The sequence below is a fragment of the Phocoena sinus genome, chromosome 7 (genome assembly GCF_008692025.1).
Source record: "Phocoena sinus isolate mPhoSin1 chromosome 7, mPhoSin1.pri, whole genome shotgun sequence".
Classification (NCBI taxonomy): Eukaryota; Metazoa; Chordata; class Mammalia; order Artiodactyla; family Phocoenidae; genus Phocoena; species Phocoena sinus.
In genome coordinates this window covers 9,126,842-9,147,432 of record NC_045769.1, presented here as the reverse complement: position 1 = coordinate 9,147,432, position 20,591 = coordinate 9,126,842, and the positions used below count along the sequence as shown (strand labels likewise).

General features: G+C 45.1%; 1 protein-coding gene across 3 annotated transcripts in view; it reads right to left on the bottom strand.

The window, feature by feature from the left end:
• Nucleotides 1–2,548: 2,548 nt before the first annotated feature.
• Nucleotides 2,549–20,591, bottom strand: part of SP110 (SP110 nuclear body protein) — a 42,040-nt gene continuing 23,997 nt past the window's right edge. The window contains exons 13-22 of one of the 3 annotated variants that reach the window (XM_032636606.1): nucleotides 20,229–20,297; nucleotides 11,906–12,004; nucleotides 11,305–11,447; nucleotides 10,890–10,934; nucleotides 6,662–6,775; nucleotides 6,068–6,183; nucleotides 5,350–5,458; nucleotides 4,983–5,054; nucleotides 4,253–4,393; nucleotides 2,549–3,160 (exon numbers count right to left, since the gene is read on the bottom strand). In XM_032636606.1, the coding sequence (XP_032492497.1) occupies nucleotides 3,047–3,160; nucleotides 4,253–4,393; nucleotides 4,983–5,054; nucleotides 5,350–5,458; nucleotides 6,068–6,183; nucleotides 6,662–6,775; nucleotides 10,890–10,934; nucleotides 11,305–11,447; nucleotides 11,906–12,004; nucleotides 20,229–20,297 (1,022 nt within the window). In that variant the 3' untranslated portion in view covers nucleotides 2,549–3,046. The remainder of the gene's footprint in view (nucleotides 3,161–4,252; nucleotides 4,394–4,982; nucleotides 5,055–5,349; nucleotides 5,459–6,067; nucleotides 6,184–6,661; nucleotides 6,776–10,889; nucleotides 10,935–11,304; nucleotides 11,448–11,905; nucleotides 12,005–20,228; nucleotides 20,298–20,591) is intronic. The other 2 variants (XM_032636607.1, XR_004350628.1) reach the window with 2 other exon arrangements.

Genomic DNA, 20,591 nt, shown 5'->3' with positions numbered 1-20,591 from the left:
GACTTGAGGGCATGAGGTGGGAGGGGGAAGCTGGGGCAAAGTGAGAGTAGCATCAACATATATACACTACCAAATGCAAAATAGTTAGCTAGTGGACGCAGCAGCATAGCACAGGGAGATCAGCATGGTGCTTTGCAATGACCTAGAGGGGTGGGATAGGGAGGGTGGGCAGGAGACGCAAGAGGGAGGGGATGTGGGGACATGTGTATGCATATTGCTGATTCACTTTGTTGTACAACAGAAACTAACACAGTATTGTGAAGCAATTATACTCCAATAAAGGTCTATTTTTAAAAAAAGATCAGTAGAATATCTGAATAGTCTAATCACCATGGGAAGACAGAGAATGTGTCAATATTATCTCCCCAAAGTACTCTAGTCTATATCATTTTAAGAGTTGGTTAATTTAAAATGCTGTAAACTATTTCGGAACATATAAAAAGGTATAAAGTTTCATGAGTTATTTTACCAAGCTAGGCTAACTCTAAATCTGACTATGGCAATATATGAAAACTTACAGAACTATTTCATTTATAAATACAAATGCAAAATCCTGAAAAAATACTCTCTGCAATAGTATATTGAATATATAACAGAAACAAAAATAAATTCCACTCAAATTTAGAATTCAGCTTAGTTTTGTTTTCATAGGGGTATGAGTATAGAAATTCTGAAACTATTATTGTTGTAGTTTAGATTTGGGCAAATGAGTAAACATACTGCTGGAGAAGAGAGACACAGATATTGCCTGGAGGAAAATATGGAAGAAGCCTGTGGTGTTGGATGGGAATTAGAGGGATATAATATTTATAACTCATGGGATTATCAAGGAATGTTCTCTGTCCTGGGATTGGGGGACCTGGCAACATGCACCTCACTTGGCTTCTGAATTGCTGTGGACCAGTGACTGCTATGTGCTACCCATTTCCCACTGTTTGAATGCAAGTGTCTGCAGTGGTTATTCTATATCATCATTATATTTGGAAAGTGGGGGAGACTAACTTGTCCATCAATTCACAGGTCTTTGGTTCCAGAGGAGGTGCACCTGAGGGGACACATCCAATGAACCACATCTAAGGAAACTTATCTCATCTGAACCTGATTTAGATGCTGAGGTCCTGGACTTTGACCCAGTGCTGCAATGAGTGAGACTTCTTGGGGTGGGAGGTGGGCAGTGAGTGTCCTTTGCATGTGGGAAGGATGTGAATGGCTGTGGTCAGAGGGTGGGCTATGGTAGGGTGTTTCTGAAGACGGTGGCAATATTTCTTCCCAAGCAACATTCCCTTTGTAATGTGACTTTGACATTCACCTCATCAAGAGGTACAGCCTATTTCCCCTCCTTTCGAATTTGGCCCAGTGATCTGCTTAGACGGATGGTATGTGGCAGAGGTGATACTGTGCAGGCATGAAAGGGCTTAATCAATGAGATGTGGAGCAAAGATAAGGCATCCATATGGAGGACTGCCTGAATTGCTGACCCACAGAAGAGTGAGCCATCAAATGATTGTTCCTTGAAGCCACTAAACTTTGGGGTCATTTGTTACACACCAATAGGTAGCTAATACACTATATCAAAGAGTGCTGGGGTCATTTCAAAACAACTCAGGAACCAGCTTGAAGAGATTCTCACTCCCTGAAGATAAGCAATTTGAGCAGCAATAAAGACGTTAACTGTAATGGTCTAGAGCATATTAAATATATTTAAATCCATGAGCTCAAGATACGTTAAAGGAAAAAACCTCCTTGCCTATCTTTAGAGGCTATTAGGAAAACAATTCACGAATCTGAACACTTTAAATAAAGATCCATCATTTATCTTGCATTTCCTATACAAACTGTATTTCAAGCTAACCAAATATTATCGAAGGGAAGCTCTTTGCAGAAGAATTCTGACTAATAAATATAGAATGAATAACAGAATCTAAATATCATCATTTTGGGGACTTCCCTGGTGGCGCAGTGGTTGAGAATCCACCTGCCAGTGCAGGGGACATGGGTTCGATCCCTGGTCCAGGAAGATCCCACATGCCGCGGAACAACTAAGTCCGTGTGCCACAACTACTGAGCCTGTGACCTACAGCCTGCGAGCCACAGCTACTGAGCCCATGAGCCACAACTACTGAAACCCACGCACTCTAGTGGCTGCGTACCGCAACTACTGAGCCCGCACACCTAGATCCCATGCTCCGCAACAAGAGAAGCCACCGCAATGGGAAGCCCGCACACCGCAACGAAGAGAAACCCCCGCTTGCAGCAACTAGAGAAAACCCGCGCACAGCAACGAAGGCCCAACGCGGCCAAAAAAAAAATAATTTTGCAAACCCTAGTGAAATGTGTTTAGGCAATGAGCATCAGTGGCTGCTAAAATCATTAGGGGAAAGGGTGATGTATAACAGATGGGTCAGGCTGGTAACACCTGAACCTGCTGGACGATCTTAACATTACAAATGAATACACAGCTCCCCCTGCGAAGTCTCTTTACTAAAAAGCCAAATCGAAGTACCTCTCCACCCCCCGCCCACCCAAACCTGAATCTAAGCAAGCCTCTAGATCTAACTTCTACTTTACAAAAAACGCCAGGGAGAAAAAAACATGCCATTAAGGGGATGTAGAAAAATCCAGAATATGAAAAATGTTATAGGACAAAGACCCCAGGTTATCCAAAGAGTAGACAGCAAGGAAAAAAGGCAGTGGGGAATTTACACATTAAAAGAGCCTTAAGAGATAGATTAGCCAAATTCAGTGTGTGGAAGCTGTTTGGATCCCAGTTCAAACAACAATTGTAAAAAGATTTATGAGACAATGGGGAGAATATGAACTGTGATGGGGTATTTAACAGTATTAAGCAAATATTTACTTTTTTTGAGGGGTGAAATATAAAAAGAAACAATAAAAGGCGGTGGAGGGTGTGACAATGCTCTGAAGGGTCTGGATTTGAGTCAAGAGGCAGCCGGTAACATTCCAGACTCATTGGCAATCTAAGGAGGGCCAGGGCCACATCATCTGGATCCTGAAGTTGGGATGCCTTAGTTCGTCCAGAACAGGATCAAGGAGGAACCTGGAAGCTGTTCTCACTGGCTTCATGAAAAATAAGCACTTCTTTGAGGTCTTTTTCAAATTCTGCCTCTAAATCCAGTCCTACCTGACCAAAGTCGGAGGCCTGAAAGAGAAAAAAAGCAAACACACAGAGGTCTAAGGACGAAGGATTAGGGCCAGCAAATCACTCGTGCTTTTTTAGGAGCCATGTCCTCCCTTTCCCGAACGCTGTGTTTCCCCCGCCGTCTGGCAGAATAGGTGGGAAGATGCTGCCTGCCGCTCAAATGTTCAAATGCATGAGACTCTGCCTGGCTGTTAACTTAGACCTGACAGGCGATCTTGACCGATGAGCCAATTTTGACCCCTGCAAAGCCTGAGTTTGGTGCAAAACAGAGAAAGATAAAGCTTTTCTTGAAAGCCCACTCTTTGAAGAAAGGTTGATCCTTCTGTTCTCCAAGGCTAAGACTGTGCCAGGCATCAACAGGCTCCCTGGGTTGACTCTTTCCCCTCCAGCTCCGTGGATGGACACCAGTTTACAGTCTGTGGCTCATGAACATGCCAACTTGTGGAACGCAGGAGAGGAAGGAGGCTGGGTGGAGATAAGAATCTACCCTAGATGTGTCCCGAGAAATACCTGTATAAGTGAGAGTAAAAATCAGGGAAACTCAATAAACTAAAGCTAAGAATGCCTTGGATTGCAAGGTAGCTCAACTCATTGACTCTCCCTACTAATGAAGGACGGAGGCAACACCAACTGAAGGCCAATCCGGATGTTCGAGTCCACTGGGAAATTCAAGAGTAAAAATCCAAGCATGAGCATCCTGAATGTTTATTTCATTTAAATCAATTAATTCATTTATTTCTGTGTTTCTGAGGCACGAAGGACCATGTAAGCATGAACTGCCTTCCCCCTAGTTTGAACAGGGAGGCAGGATGAAATTGACTCCTCGGTGGGAGGAGTGTATCTTTCTGAAACTGAGGATGGATGTTTTTTTTTCAGGCACCGTTTACAAGGATCCTTCCCTGTCCTGCTTGCTGTTCTTTCGGACATCCTCCTCTCCACCTCTGGGATTTGGAGGCAGTTTCCTTCTACAATCCTTGTCTTTCTGAGCTCTCCCCGGGACAAGACTGGGTAAGCTTCTTGCAAGGCTCTGCTGTGCCAGAAATGAGGGGAAAGTAGAAAGCATGTGAAACGGAGGCAGGAAATGCCCTTTACCTTGTAAAATGTTTTATGGTTGCGAAATATCAGGCGCATGTCCCGTAGAAACCAGGCCACTGTGTACACTTTCTCAGCCAGCCTTTCCTTAACCAGGTCCAACCACATGGCTTCCCTAAAGGGCTCACCATAATCTCGAATCTAGGGGCAAAGCCATCAAAGAGGTGATGTTAGCATAGCCATCATCGCTGAAATAGATCCAACACAAGCCTTTATTTCCAGGGTAATACTGATAAAAATATCCGACATCTATGTGCCAGGCATTGTTCTAAACTTTGCCACTATATTAACATAGGATCTCCACAACAACCCTAAGAGATTGGTACTATAATTACCCCTGTTTTATTGATGAGAAACCAAGGGATGGAGAAGTTAAGTAACCTACCCAAGATTTCACAGCTAAAAACTGGCAGAGCTACACTGAACCCACAGTTCAAGTCTCCTGAGTCTGTACCCTCAACGCTATGCTCTCTCTAAGAAACACATTCCCACAGAAGAGAAGGAGAAACTGAGATACAGGGCAGGAGAAGCAACTCGTCTGTGTCCCAGAGCTGGTATGCAGTGGGGTCGAGTTTGAACCCCATTCGACTCTGGCAGCGCCACTCTGGAGTCTGTAGCTAAACCTTCTGTTCTCTGCAGAGGTACCTGCAGGACACACGCTCCATGTTTCCAGAATGAGTTTAACATCAGAGAGATGCCCAGAGGATGAGAAACATCTAATAGGACTTACATTACATGGGGTCTCCGTGAAAAAAGAGCTTTGTGGATGACAGTAGGCTTTCAAGAGGAGAAACTCACATTTCTGTAAAGTGCGAAGAGGGATTTAAAGGGAAATGTTATTTGGAGAAAGTGAAGCCAAGCTTTTGCCCAGGTACCACAAACAGGGGCAGCCAAGCACAGCAGACTTCCGACCCCGTTTGCCAATATGCACCATGATGGGGTGGGGTGGGGGTTGAATTCTGTTTGTCCTCCATGTTTGGGCACTGAAGCTCCATCCTCTGAAGTGAGACACTGAAGGCTTCCTTTGGGTGCACTTTCCTGGACCCTTTGCCTCTTTGAGGGGAAAGGGGTAGGCTTGGGGTTCCCATCCAACTCACCAACTGCTCCTCGGGCTGCATCTGCCTTGCCAGGACCCCAGATTCCCCGAGACACTGCTGGCTTCCAGAAGACTCCTTCATCCTGCAGAAGGTGCAACTCCACGCGCTCCTGAGGGGCCGGACATAAGTGAGCGAGGGCAAGGTCCCTGGAAACAGTTACCGTTTTCTTTTCGGGAATGGCTGATGGGCGCGGCCAGGGATGAAGGGGACACCTCCCAAGGGGGGGGGTCTCCCATCAAGGCAGCGACAAAGGTGTCAGTGTGGTGTCAGGGTAAGTGGTGGGCTCTCCCTCAGAGCTGCTGGGAGAACAGGGAGCCCTGCCCGCCAGCCCCAAGTATTGGAAACTGGGTCTTAAGCCCCTGGGGGACCCAGGCTCCATCAGCCTGTCGAGACCCTGGGGAAATGGGAGAAGCAGGCCACGTTTCCTGTCTTTTCTGAATACTCACGGAACACAGACAACTGGTGTTTTTCGTCCCTTACCCTCCTTGGACAGGAGTCTGGGTTACGAAACTAGGAAAGGCCATCTCCCGGAGGCAGTGGCAGTCAGGGTGGCTCAGCCATGGACTCAGACACTGATACCAGAGGGAACACAGGCTGCGGCCCCGCTGGGCTGCGCTGGGCCACCCGAGCCCAGGATGCTCTTCCACGTGGAGAGGAGCGACCAGAGGCAGAGCCTGGGCGAAGTGTACGTGCACGAGGCGGGCTGCGTCTCACTAACCTCTTGGCCTCTGCAGGTGGGATGTGACAGTCCTCATGGAAGGCCCTTGGACAAGTGTCACAGCAGAGCAGCGGCCCCCCTCTACAGCATACCTCACATTCCCTGGAGTTTTCCTGCTAGAAAGGGAGATAATGCGGGCACCGCTGGGGTCCGAAGGAACCGCGGACACTGACACTGCGGGAATCTGGAACACGGCGTTCGCGTCCCACTAGACGCTTCGGCCTGACCCAGCTGGGCGCGCACTGGGAATGCCCGCAGACCGAGGACCAGCTCAGCCTTGCAATCGCGGAAGAGCAGGCGGTAAGAACTGCCACATCACCGCGTGAACCACAGATGGTCAGAGCTGGAAGGGGCTGGAAGGTCGTTTAAGTCCTTACCGCACCAAGTGTGGACTGAGGACCAGCGGCATCAGCGTTATCTGGGAGCTGGTTAGAATCGCAGGCCTCCTGAATCGAAATTCGCCTTTTAACAGGATCCCAGGGAAGGTTTATAAGTCCACGAAATTGGAGAAAACACGGCTTTGGGCAACTGTCTTATCTGACAAGCCTTGGGAAGGAGGAATGCTTTTTCTCTGCAGTCAAAGTAAGTTAGTACCTGAGTTAGGTTGGCCCCAAGGCTGCCCGTGCCTGGGTCAGAGCTGTCCTCATCCGCTGTGCGCCGTGCCAGGCAAACGTGTTGGCAGCTCAGAGAACAGTCTCTGACGTTATGCTGACACACGGAAAGAAAGATATACAAAGAGAGTTGCTGTGTAAATGTGTTGTTTTGGGGGCCTGAGGAACCATAGGGGTCTTTCCCATGGCCTTAAAATGTAGTAAATTCGACAAGTGATTTATGTGAGGAACACGGTCTTTACAGATGGATAAATATCCACAGGCAGGAACCCCGGCTCCGCTCCCAGCCCCACAAGACAGACAGTGCCGGGCTCCACGCGCCCAAGGGAACATTTTCTCTGCTCTAAAGGTGGGAGTCAGGAAGAGGGGTCCTTCTGCCTTTGCCCGACTGTGATACTGTCCCCACCAGATGGATGGAAGGTGGTCAGGAAATAGACCATCAGGAGCTGGAGCAAAGCCTCGAAGGGCCTGGGAATCAGTTACACCCAAGGAGAGAAACCCTGCCACTACCCTCAACCATCCATAATACAAATAATGAGGACCTGCGCAAGGTCATAAGGGATGGACATGTTTTGTCCATTTGCAAAACTAGCCACTCAGCCAGAGTGAAAACTCTTCTTGATCTGGGACTCTGTTCACCTCTCTTAACGGGGGGGGGGGGGGGGGGGTGCTTCCTGCTCACCCTCTCCACTTACTAGGTCCCACGGCCTCATAGGGAGGACTCTCCAACCCTGAATGTCAGGGAATCTTTCCAGCCTTCCCATCCTGAACTTGTCTGTCTGCCTTTCTCTGTTCTTAGGGTTGACACTCTACGGCCATTCTTGCCTCTGACTGGACACGTGGCCTGCCCTGGTCCAGAGTACAGATGCCAGTTCCCGGAGAGCCCAGACCGGCCCACTCCTCCTGGCTGAGACACCGGTTGGGTCCAGAGCCTTGAGCACCATTGCTACTCCTCACTCCACCACTCTTGCCATACTCTGGAGTGAAAGTTTCCAGCACACGTGATATGATAAAGAAATGGTAGAGAAAGGACATACAACCCCACAATCACATTCTGTAATAGTTTGACTCCGGTTTTCATGTTTGACTGTTGATGGCTTCAAGCCCAACTTCCCCTCTTGGCACATCTGGGCAAGGTGATGGGAAAGCACATGCCCTCCCTCCCTCGACCACAGTGAGAAGTTCAAGCCAGACACACCCCGCCCCAGCAAGGGAGTCCTCACGTTGCCCCACCAGAATAAAACGTCAGGCTGCACCCTCTCTTAGCTCAAGCCATTTTCAGATCAGCTTGGGTGGCCTACCTTGCCTCTTCCCAGAAAGACTCTGTATGTGGGTAATAAATCTTTCATTCTCTCTTAGTACATGTGTTGCATCATTGGTTTCACTATCTGAAGCCACTTGGGTTAGCCAGCAGGAGTCTGGGTGACCACCCCCCCTGCCCAGGGGTCTTTCTTCTTTTGCTATGGATTGCTAACTGGCTCTGCTCCCTCCTGGCTTACGCTTTGAGCTGTGTGGTTGGCTGCTGGGCCATGGCACTGAGATTGCGGGCATCCACCATGAGGCACCATTCCCTCTTTCCAAGTTTAAGAACAGGCCAAATTGGGCAGTTAAATGCCCACTCTTGCTCTAAATATATAGATCTTGTATTATAAGTTTCTATCCTCGAAGGCCTTGTTTTAATTTATACTGAGTTCTATTAACTATTTTAACAGAGAGGAAGGTCCATTTTATAAAGCTGATTGTGTCAAAGATTTAATTTAATTTAATTTTATTATTTGTTGGATCAGAGCGTCAATGCCCACTACAGGATATTTTAGGGCAATGAGTGTTATGACCTTGGGGCATTTAGGTAAGGCAACAGTTTTGATGGTTAAGGTAAGGTATACCAGTTTGTCCTCTGTTATATGTTTGGTAAATACCCTAAGAGGATAGCGGGTACCTTGTTTAAATTTAGTGGCATACCGTTACTCACAAAGGCGCCCCACCCATTAAGGTCCCTATACCCAATATTATTGCAATTACTGATGCCATCCACTTAGCGAGTGGTAAATGCTTTACTGTCACAGATTTGGCTAATATGTTCTGTTCAGTGCTTATTTCAATAGCATCTCAGCTGCAGCTGGCCTCCACCTTTGCAGGGATACAACACGCCTTTACCTGGCTACCATGGGGTACCTCTACAGCTTTGCCGTCACGCACAGTCTCTGCAGGCAAAATTGTGACTGCATCCGACTTCCCCCGGGAGCACAGGTGTGACACCACACTGATGACATCCTTCTCCTTTGACATACTCATTCAGAATATACAACTACTCAGAAAGGAACTCAGGGAAAGGGAAGGGTCATCACCCCACACGCAGTACGAGGCCCTACCAGCTCAGCAAATCTCTGGGCTTTGTTTGGTCAGCTGAGGGCTGCTCTATTCCTGACACTGTCAAGAAACGATAACTGACCCTCTGAATACTCAATCCCACAACAACTGCCCAACATTTTTACCCCTTTTGAGCTCTGAGGGTAACATAGTCCTCATTCACAGGTTTTACTTGTACCCATTTAAGCTGTTATTTGCAACTCAGCCCACTTTGAATGGGGACTCCTCAACAAAAGGCTCTAGAATTTGTCCAAACCCCCACCCCAAAAAAACAAAAGCAAAAACTATCAGTCCCCCACTACATGCCATTAGGGTAGCAACTTTTGGCTGCATACTGGGCCCTTCTGGAAGTAGAGGCTCTCGCAGGCCCTGAGCTGCCCATTTTGCCTTGGGTCAAGGGAGCAGTGCCTGCAGGGCAGCCACAAAACACGTGCTTATAGTATTAGCATCAGATCTCTTGCTGGTACACATAAACAGAGCTAGACACCAGTGGAGACTGGGTATACTGCAGAGTGACAGTGACATGTTAAAAAATGTTGCTGGGGGAAAGGCCTGCACTGGTCCATTCATGATCAGAACTAAACTTTGTTTTCTTTATCTCAACGTGGTTCCTGATGGAGGGACTGAATGGTCAGGTCAAGTGTGCCCCTGGCTCTCATTTGCTGACTTGTAGCATTATGAATAAGAAGGAACTATAATATTGGGGCCATTAAGGATCTGGATTTTAAATATCTTTATTTTGTTTCTGGTTACAAAAGTAATTAATGATCATTATAAAAATTCCACCTGTACATAAATATATCATATGGAAGTCAAATGTACCCTGTAATCCCATCCCAGAATAACTGATTCTTTCAGATATTTTTTTAGTCATAGCCTTACATATTCACGTAAGCAATGTCCTTCCATACATGTTCTTCCCAGTTTAAGCTTCCTGAAGCTTTCTTGACCTTAAAACCCTTGGGTGGTTTTCCACTGACTGAAGGATGGGTCTATACCTGCAAACCATCCATTTTTAAAAAGGATTATTCTGTTGATGTATCAGTTTATTTTACAATACTGATGGACATCCGTATTCTTCCCTATTTTTTGCCATGACAAGGAGCCTCCCTAAACATACCAAGATACTTCAAATCAGCATGGAAAAGATGGTTTATACAATAAACAGCTTTGGGGGATCATTGCCTTATAAACATTGAATGAATCCAGCCAAGTGTCAGGCTAACCTCCAGGGCAAGATGGGAGAGGCACCACTGCCTCTGCTGGAGGTTCGTATCTAACGGGACTGGAAGTTGTATTTACAGAAGTAAAGACAGCTGGGGAGGGGCAGCGGGTACAGCCAATGGATGACTGCCATTTTCACCTGGAGGGAGGTTGTGCAGAGACAAAGCTCAGTTCAAACACACTATTCCATTCTGGTGCTACCAGTAACGAGCATGTTGAATTGAGGAATACTTGGAGTCCAATCAGCAATGATCTTCCTATTCTTTCTTATTCTGTTCTTGTCTATTTCAATACCGTATCTACTTTTCAAACTAGGGCACTCTATTTCTGACGTCTTTTGTTAGTAATCATCCAAATATACAGATCTTTTCCTAAAACACACGCTTTTGTCCTAATCTTTAAAGAGTTATTTGCTTCCCCTTCTTAAAATTAACTTTGAAAATAAGGGTGGCACGTACATGTACCAGTGTGCTAAAGCAGTTGTCATGAAGATGCAGTGCTGAAACGGGAAGGTGACTTGAGGCTGGGAAAGTCGAGAACTCCCAGGCAAGCCTTGGGACACAGAAAGTCGGCAACATGACGACTGAGAATGCGGTAGAAGTTCACCTGCTATTTACCTCTCTCTTGAGACTTTTTCTTGGAGGACAGAGCAGAAGTCCTTTCTGAAAGAGAGGGTGGGTCAATGAATGGGGTTGTTCTCGAGGTTCTTCTTTGGTAAATATCCAAGTTTCCACTTCCTAATGAAACAAGACAGGTGTCTCTGTCTCCATCTAGTTTCCTTCCAGCCCACCCCCTCTGATACCACCAGGCTAAGCTTCTTGAAACCCTCCTTGCATTTAAAGTTCCCCACCGTTAGCACCAATCTATGTTCCTAAATTTCTCGCCCACAATGTTCTTCTATGATCGCTCAGCTTTTTCTCAATCATGCTGTGGAAGCCTAATGGGAATTTCTTCACCCTTCTGTTATTAAAATTCCACTCATCCTTCAAGGAATTAAACTCATCACCTATGTGTCCCGTGTTATTCCAATACCTCCAGCAGCTGTTCTAGGGTCTTTCCTCTGCAAAGCACACTCCTCTTCCAGTTCTTTGATTGTTTCCGTTTTCCTTCAATTTCAAATTCTCTTGGTGTGAACCAAAGTCCCTTCTTGTTCTGAATACACTTCTCTGAGGGGCCTGTAAGGTAAAGACAGCCCATTCCTGGATCCACTTCCGTCCTCTGTGAATTCACCCTAAACCTCCAACCCCCTACTTGTGATGCTCTACCTTTCTGGGTCCAGAGACTCCCTGTGAGGTGGAAGCAGTAGCAGGGGAGTCTGATTCCTCCTCTCTCAGATTGAAGGAAGCCCTAAAACCTGCCCTACTGGTGAAGGACTGGGACAGAATTTGCCCTTTATGTGGCTAGGACATGTGTCACAGGGTCCATGGATGACTTCCATGTGGGACGGGAGTGGCCTGGTCATCAGATGTACCATGACATTGAAAAGGTTGAAAATTCCTTCTTAAAAAGCATTGCTTTTTCTGCAGCCTAGCCTGGAGGATCCATGTCCTGAACAATGACACACGTGGATATTTCCTTCCCTTCTAGTGATTCCTTCATCTAGGGTTTCCAAAGAGCAGATCGAGGAACTCACCTTGTTTCATTTTCTCCTTATATAAAATCCCCTTTGCCTCACCACAGGTCACAGGAAGTTTAGGGGAGTGAAAATCCAGAGTTTCATCTTCAGGTTTTTCTGAAAGTAGAAAGGAACAGATTACCGTTCCTCAGTCTTCATTCTGTCTCCCTCATGAATTTTTCATAAATTCTAATAGTAATGATATATTACTATTATTACTAATAATAGTAATAATAATAACATGAGTGGCAGTAGGGAGCAACCTCTGGTTAATTTACAGGAAGTCTTCCATTTTGAGAAGCAGATGAGATATGTGAACAGAGGGGTCTCTAATAAACAAAACTACCCCTGCCAACACTACATCAAATAAAATAATTTAATGAAACATATTGTGCTTCTTCAGTGAATGTGTTTAAATTCACAAATTCATTGACTATCACCTAAAGTTCCTTTATTCCATAAGCATCCTGGTTATCCCTCTGTGCTGATGGGAGTTGGCGACCCAAAATATTTATTTGCATTCACGTAGCTGGAGAAAATTTCTCTCTGATTTTATTGCCTGATTCAAACCAAGATGGGGGTGAGTGAGGCAGTTAGCACTGAAGGGATAGTGTAAGTCTTCATCGTTTGATTGTTTCCCTGCTTCTTCCTCTATGAGTAAAAGAAAACCCTGGAGAGCTCTAGACTAGCTTGCACATTGCCTATGGAGGGATTTGGCAACTCACAGCCCCTGAGTAGGGAGCTGGGGTTCTGATTCAGGAGGAGGAATTGTAAAAGGGTTAACATAAACATCAGCAATTCCTGCTTCCCCTCCTAGCAGCCTCGTTGTGGGTGAATTCATTAGAGACAGACCGCAGGAGCTGCTTCTTTTTTTTTTGGATTTTTTTTTTAAAACATCTTTATTGGAGTATAATTGCTTTACAATGGTGTGCTAGTTTCTGCTTTATAACAAAGTGAATCAGTTATACATATACATATGTTCCCATATCTCTTCCCTCTTGCGTCTCCCTCCCTCCCACCCTCCCTATCCCACCACTCTAGGTGGTCACAAAGCACCAAGCTGATCTCCCTGTGCTATGCAGCTGCTTCCCACTAGCTATCTATTTTACGTTTGGTAGTGTATATGTGTCCATGCCACTCTCTCACTTTGTCCCAGCTTACCCTTTCCCCTCCCCATATCCTCAAGTCCATTCTCTAGTAGGTCTGCATCTTTATCCCCATCTTGCCCGTAGGTTCTTCAATGACCTTTTTTTTTTCTTAGATTCCATATACATGTGTTAGCATATGGTATTTGTTTTTCTCTTCTGACTTACTTCACTCTGTATGACAGACTCTAGGTCCATCCACCTCACTACAAATAGCTCAATTTTGTTTCTTTTTATGGCTAATATTCCATTTATATATGTGCCATATCTCCTTTAACCATTCATCTGCTGATGGACACTTAGGCTGTTTCCATGTCCTGGCTATTGTAAATAGAGCTGCAATGAACATTGTGGTACATGACTCTTTTTGAATGATGGTTTTCTCAGGGTATATGCCCAGTAGTGGGATTGCTGGGTTGTATGGTAGTTCTACTGTTAGGTTTTTTGTTTTGTTTTGTTTTGTTTTTGCGGTACTCGGGCCTCTCACTGTTGTGGCCTCTCCCATTGCAGAGCACAGGCCCCGGACGTGCAGGCTCTGCGGCCACGGCTCACAGGGCCAGCTGCTCCGTGGCATGTGGGATCTTCCTGGACCGGGGCACGAACCCGTGTCCCCTGCATCGGCAGGCAGACTCTCAACCACTGCACCACCAGGGAAGCCCCTACTGTTAGTTTTTTAAGGAACCACCATACTGTTCTCCATAGTGGCTGTATCAATCTCATTCCCACCAAAAGTGCAAGAGGGTTCCCTTTTCTCCACATTTATTGTTTGTAGATTTTTTGATGATGGCCATTCTGACTGGTGTGAAGTGATACCTCATTGCAGTTTTGATTTGCATTTCTCTAATGATTAGTGATGTTGAGCATCCTTTCATGTGTTTGTTGGCAATCTGTATATCTTCTTTGGAGAAATGTCTATTTAGGTCTTCAGCCCATTTTTGGATTGTGTTGTTTATTTTTTTGATATTGAGCTGCATGAGCTGCTTGTAAATTTTGGAGATTAATCCTTTATCATTTGCTTCATTTGCAAATATTTTCTCCCATTCTGAGGGTTGTCTTTTCATCTTGTTTATGGTTTCCTTTGCTGGGCAAAAGATTTTAAGTTTCATTAGGTCCCATTTGTTTATTTTTGTTTTTATTTCCATTTCTCTAGGAGGTGGGTCAAAAAGGATCTTGCTGTGATTTATGTCATGGAGTGTTCTGCCTATGTTGCCTCTAAGAGTTTGATGGTGTCTGGCCTTACATTTAGGTCTTTAATCCATTTTGAGTTTATTTTTGTGTATGGTGTTAGGGAGTGTTCTAATTTCATTCTTTTACATGTAGCTGTCCAGTTTTCCTAGCACCACTTATTGAAGCGGCTGTCTTTTCTCCACTGTATATTCTTGCCTCCTTTATCAAAGATAAGGTGACCATATGTGCATGGGTTTATCTCTGGGCTTTCTATGCTGTACCATTGATCTATATTTCTGTTTTTGTGCCAGTACCATACTGTCTTGATTACTGTAGCTTTGCAGTATAGTCTGAAGTCAGGGAGCCCGATTCCTCCAGCTCTGTTTTTCTTTCTCAAGATTGTTTTGGCTATTCAGGGTCTTTTGTGTTTCCATACAAATTGTGAGATTTTCTGTTCTAGTTCTGTGAAAAATGCCAGTGGTAGTTTGATAGGGATTGCATTGAATCTGTAGATTGCTTTGGGTAGTAGAGTCATTTTCACAATGTTGATTCTTCCAATCCAAGAACATGGTATATCTCTCCATCTATTTGTATCATCTTTAATTTCTTTCATCAGTGTCTTATCATTTTCTGCATATGGGTCTCTTGTCTCCTTAGGTAGGTTTATTCCTACATACGTTCTTCTTTTTGTTGCAGTGGTAAATGGGAGTGTTTTCTTAATTTCACTTTCAGATTTTTCATCATTAGTGTATAGGAATGCCAGAAATTTCTGTTCATCAGTTTTGTATCCTGCTACTTTACCAAATTCATTGATTAGATCTAGTAGTTTTCTGGTAGCATCTTTAGGATTCTCTATGTATAGTAACATGTCATCTGCAAAAAGTGACAGCTTTACTTCTTCTTTTCCAATTTGGATTCCTTTATTTCTTTTTCTTCTCTGATTACTGTGGCTAAAACTCCCAAAACTATGTTGAATAATAGTGGTAAGAGTGGGCAACCTTGTCTTGTTCCTGATCTTAGTGGAAATGGTTTCAGTTTTTCACCATTGTGGACGATGTTGGCTGTGGGTTTGTCATAAATGGCCTTTATTATGTTGAGGTAAGTTCCCTCTATGCCTACTTTCTGGAGGGTTTTTATTCTAAATGGGTGTTGAATTTTGTCGAAAGCTTTCTCTGCATCTATTTAGATGATCATATGGTTTTTCTCCTTCAATTTGTTAATATGGTGTATCACATTGATTGATTTGCATATATTGAAGAATCCTTGCATTCCTGGGATAAACCCCACTTGATCATGGTGTATGATCCTTTTTTTTTTTTTTTTTTTTTTAAATTTATTTATTTATTTATTTTTGTGGTACATGGGCCTCTCACTGCTGTGGCCTCTCCCGTTGTGGAGCACAGGCTCCGGACGCGCAGGCTCAGCGGCCATGGCTCACGGGCCCAGCCGCTCCACGGCATGTGGGATCTTCCCAGACCGGGGCACGAACCCATGTACCCTGCATCGGCAGGTGGACTCTCAACCACTGCGCCACCAGGGAAGCCCTGTATGATCCTTTTAATGTGCTGTGGGATTCTGTTTGCTAGTAGTTTGTTGAGGATTTTGCATCTATGTTCATCAGTGATATTGGCAAAAACCCCCGAAAGTTAGCAGAAGGAAAGAAATCATAAAGATCAGATCAGAAATAAATGAAAAAGAAATGAAGCAAATAATAGCAAAGATCAATAAAACTAAAAGCTGGTTCTTTGAGAAGATAAACAAAATTGATAAACCATTAGCCAGACTTATCAAGAACGAAAGGGAGAAGACTCAAATCAATAGGATTAGAAATGAAAAAGGAGAAATAACAACTGACACTGCAGAAATACGAAGGATCATGAGAGATTACTACAAGCAACTCTATGCCAATAAAATGGACAACCTGGAAGAAATGGACAAATTCTTAGAAAAGCACAACCTTCCGAGACTGAACAAGGAAGAAATAGAAAATATAAACAGACCAATCACAAGCACTGAAATTGAAACTGTGATTAAAAATCTTCCAACACACAAAAGCCCAGGACCAGATGTCTTCACAGGGGAATTCTATCAAACATTTAGAGAAGAGCTAACACCTACCCTTCTCAAACTCTTCCAAAATATAGCAGAGGGAGGAACACTCCCAAACTCATTGTACGAGGCCACCATCACCCTGATACCAAAAGCAGACAAAGATGTCGCAAAGGAAGGGAGACAGCTTTCCGATGTGGTCCTGATGATACTGCATTTGGCTCCATCTCACCCCTCATCTCAGTAAACAAGCCTCTAAGGATGGAAGCCTGAGGGCGAGGCCTGTGTGGAGCTCTCCTGCATCTATTAGGTCACTTCTAGTAAATGTGAGCAAACGTGGGAAGTCTGCTAGAAGTCAGCGATTAAAGAACAAAGGGAGGGACTTCCCTGGCGGTCCAGTGGTTAAGGCTTGGAGCTTCCAATGCATGGGGCCCAGGTGCGATCCCTGGTGGGGGAACTAAGATCCCACATGCTGCACGGCGGGGGCGGGGGAAGAACAAAGGGAGTTCATAGAGATGAAAAGCCTGGTGGCGGAAATGAAAAGAACAAGGAAAAGCAGAATGGAAAAAAACCTAGTGAGTGATTGGGAAGACTAAGTACAGGGGTTCTTACAGAACATAGAGAAAAGGCACAGGGTGAAACTATGCCTGCAAAGACATGGCCTGGGGAGAAGGCCGGAGCTCTATGATTTGTACACAAGGGGCCTGGCGGGGGATGGAGTGGATGGAGGAGAAGCGCTAGTTATGGGAATAGTAAAAGCAGCACACACATTCTATTGTTTATTTTCACTACGACCTGTAACAAAAGAAAGGCAATGGCAATGATCCTCATGTTATAGATGGGGGCTCAGGCGCAGATTTGGAGAGAGAGTTGCTGGCGGTCATCACACTGTGTGAGACGGAGGTAGCACTGGAATCCGGACGTGCCGGCCCCTAGTCTCGTGCTCTTTCCATGGCATCAGAAACACCGCAAAAAGACTCCACATCATATGATGGATAACAGCACAGAGACATGACGTTAAATCAGAAGTCACAGCCAGGGTGGAGGTGCTAAGGAGACAGGAAAAGCTGATGCAGATGGAGAGCTCTCAGCCTTTGCCTGGACTATTTGCTTCCTACTTGTGTTTCCTAAAAACACCAGGAGTTTTTTTTTTTTTAGTGTAAAGGACAAAGGACTTGGGATTAAAACACCTAGGTTGATTTTAGCTCATGCAAGTCTTTTATGCTCTAATTGAATCTGGAAAATGGACCGAAAAATACCTCTTTGAGGATTAAATGGCAAAATGTGGAACAAAGTGCTTTGCCAACTGTAAAGTGCTGTACACACTTATATATTGTTGGCAGGGCCTCTGCATATGGTAGTGTGGGATGTGCACTGAATAAGGATTTCCCCTTTACGGTGGGAGGGTGGGAGGGTGGGGAGCTCCTAGTCACGTCAGAGCTGTAATCCATTTGCACACTTCCTACGTTCTTCCAGCAGAGGGCAGCAAAGGGCCTGGTCTCAAGAATCAGCTCTGACAGACGTAGGTCAAGTGTATGGTGGAAGGGGCACTTTTTCAATTTCATGAAGTTTACTGTATGCGTCACTGTAGGCCCTGATATTGGTATTCATACTTGACGAGAAAGAATGAATAATGTATTGATTTGACAGCTATTTAAGCACAAACCGCAAGGCACAGAGGAGACATCGAGCAATGAGCAAGATGGACCCATGTTCTGACCTCATCTGAGTTTCGCTCAGTGAACAGGATGTACACAGACAGTTAATTACACTTGTGATAAAACAGAAACAGACTCACAGTCTTAGAGAACGAACTTATGGTTACCAGGGGGGAAGGGTCCGGGGGAGGGATAGTTTGGGAGTTTGGGATTAACATTAACACGCTACTATATTTAAAATGGATAACCTAGAGACTGTCATACAGAGTGAAGTAAGTCAGAAAGAGAAAAACAAATACTGTATCCTAACACATATATATGGAATCTAAAAAAAAAGGTTCTGAGGAACCTAGGGGCAGGACAGGAATAAAGACACAGACTTAGAGAATGGACCTGAGGACGGGGGGTGGGGAAGGGTAAGCTGGGACGAAGTGAGAGAGTGGCGTGGACATATATGTACACTACCAAATGCAAAATAGCTAGCTAGTGGGAAGCAGCTGCATAGCTCAGGGAGAGGAGCTTGGTGCTTTGTGACCACTTAGGGGGGTGGGATAGGGAGGATGGGAGGGAGGGAGACGGAAGGGGGAAGAGATATGGGGACATATGTATATGTATAACTGATTCACTTTGTTATAAAGCAGAAACTAACACACCATTGTAAAGCAATTATACTCCAATAAAGATGTTAAAATAAGTAAATAGAAAAACATAAAATGGATAACCAACAAGAACCTACTGTCTAGAACAGGGAACTCTGCTCAATATTATCTAACAACCTAAATGAGAAAAAAATTTGAAAAAGAATAGATACATGTACATGTATACCTAACTGAATCACTTTGCTGTACAGTAGAAATTAACACAACATTGTAAGCCAACTATACTTCAATAAAATAAATTTTTAAAAAAAGAGATCTGATATTATCAGAAACAAATGATACCTGTGACAAGTGCCACCAAGAAAAAATACCCTGCCTGCTGGGTCAGAGAAGGCTTTGTTCAAGGTGACTCGGAGGCTGTGTAACAAAGGAGGAAGGAGGGTGAGGGGGTTGGCTTTGGGGACGGAGCGTGTGAAGGAGGGAGGAGACAAACTGAGCAGGCCCTGAGAAGGATGGAGGGTGAAGCGTTCATGTCAAAGTGACGATGCTCAGAGAAATCAGCCTGCTGGCGACCCTTGGGGCTCTGGGTAGGGATTGGAATATGGGTGTGGATTATGTTCTATTTCTTGACCTGGGTGCTGGGTACGTGTGTCCCTTTGTGTTCATTCCTGAAGCTGTGCAGTATGTACTTGCATTTTTCCACAAGCACGGTGCATCAGTGCTCCTCAAGATGCCGGCCTGCGATGAGACAGGAATCTGACCAGAATAGAAATCAATGCGCTGCTGTTTCCACTGGGGTCTTGCTATGAAACCAGTGTGCTCAGAGTCACAGCTGATTTACAAGCTCCTGATTCTTGCAGACCTGCGGTGAGCGGGCTTGTAGATGTCACCAGTCTGTGGACCCCAGATTTGGTAGCACCTGTTATACTTCAGTAATAAGTTAACAGAGAAAGAAGGCCAGTGTGGCTGGCGCCTAAAGAGGGAAGGGAGAGTGACCAGAGATAATGCCCAAGAAGTATGTTATAAAAGCAGAGGGAGGGACGTCCCCATTGGCACAGTGGATAAGACTCCACACTCCCAATGCAGGGGGCCCGCGTTCGATCCCTGGTCAGGGAACTAGATCCCACATTCATGCCGCAACTAGTAGTTCTCGTGCCACAACTAAGGAGCCCGCAAGCTGCAACTAAGGAACCTGCCTGCCGTAACTAACACCAAGCGCAACCGAATAAATGAATAAATAAATATTTTAAAAATATGGCAATTCTTTAAGAAAAAAAAGGAGAGGGAGGGCTTCCCTGGTGGCGCAGTGGTTGGGAGTCCGCCTGCCGGTGCAGGGGACGCGGGTTCGTGCCCCGGTCTGGGAGGATCCCACGTGCCGCGGAGCGGCTGGGCCCGTGGGCCATGGCCGCTGGGCCTGCGCGTCCGGAGCCTGTCCTCCGCAGCGGGAGAGGCCACAACAGTGAGAGGCCCGCGTAACGCATAAAAAAAAAAAAAAAAAAAAAAAGGAGAGGGAAAATGAATTCAAGGAGCGGAGGAAGAGGGGAAGGAGAAGGAGGGAGAGGAGGACTGTGTCCCCAAGAGACACACCAGAGCACAGGGGGGCAGAAGCAACGGGGTGCTCACCCCCAGAGACCAGGCGTGCAGCCCTGACCAGCACAGCAGGCCAGGGCCCTGGGGAGCCTGAGGGCGAGGCCCTGCCTCTCACTTATTTACCCTTACTTACCCTTTATGGGAATATTTCTGTGACAACTTGTTGTTGCACTTGAACAGACATCTTTTATCCTTTCCTTTTCTAAAAAGAAAACAATTAATAGTCATTTATAACTGGAAACATAGATTTACGAGCTTTATACGTCACTATCTCAAAGTAATTTTTTTTGTCTTTCTACCAGTTTGGAGAGCAAGAGAGACAGGAGTCCTTATGAAAGAAAAATTATAGCATTGACCAAAAAAAATATAGCAAGCTCCAGGTAATAGATGGGAAGGTTAAAAGTATTACAGAAGGCAAATTTTCACAAATTAATATATATTAATATAACATATAACAATATAACATATATATATATACTTAATACAAATACTGGAA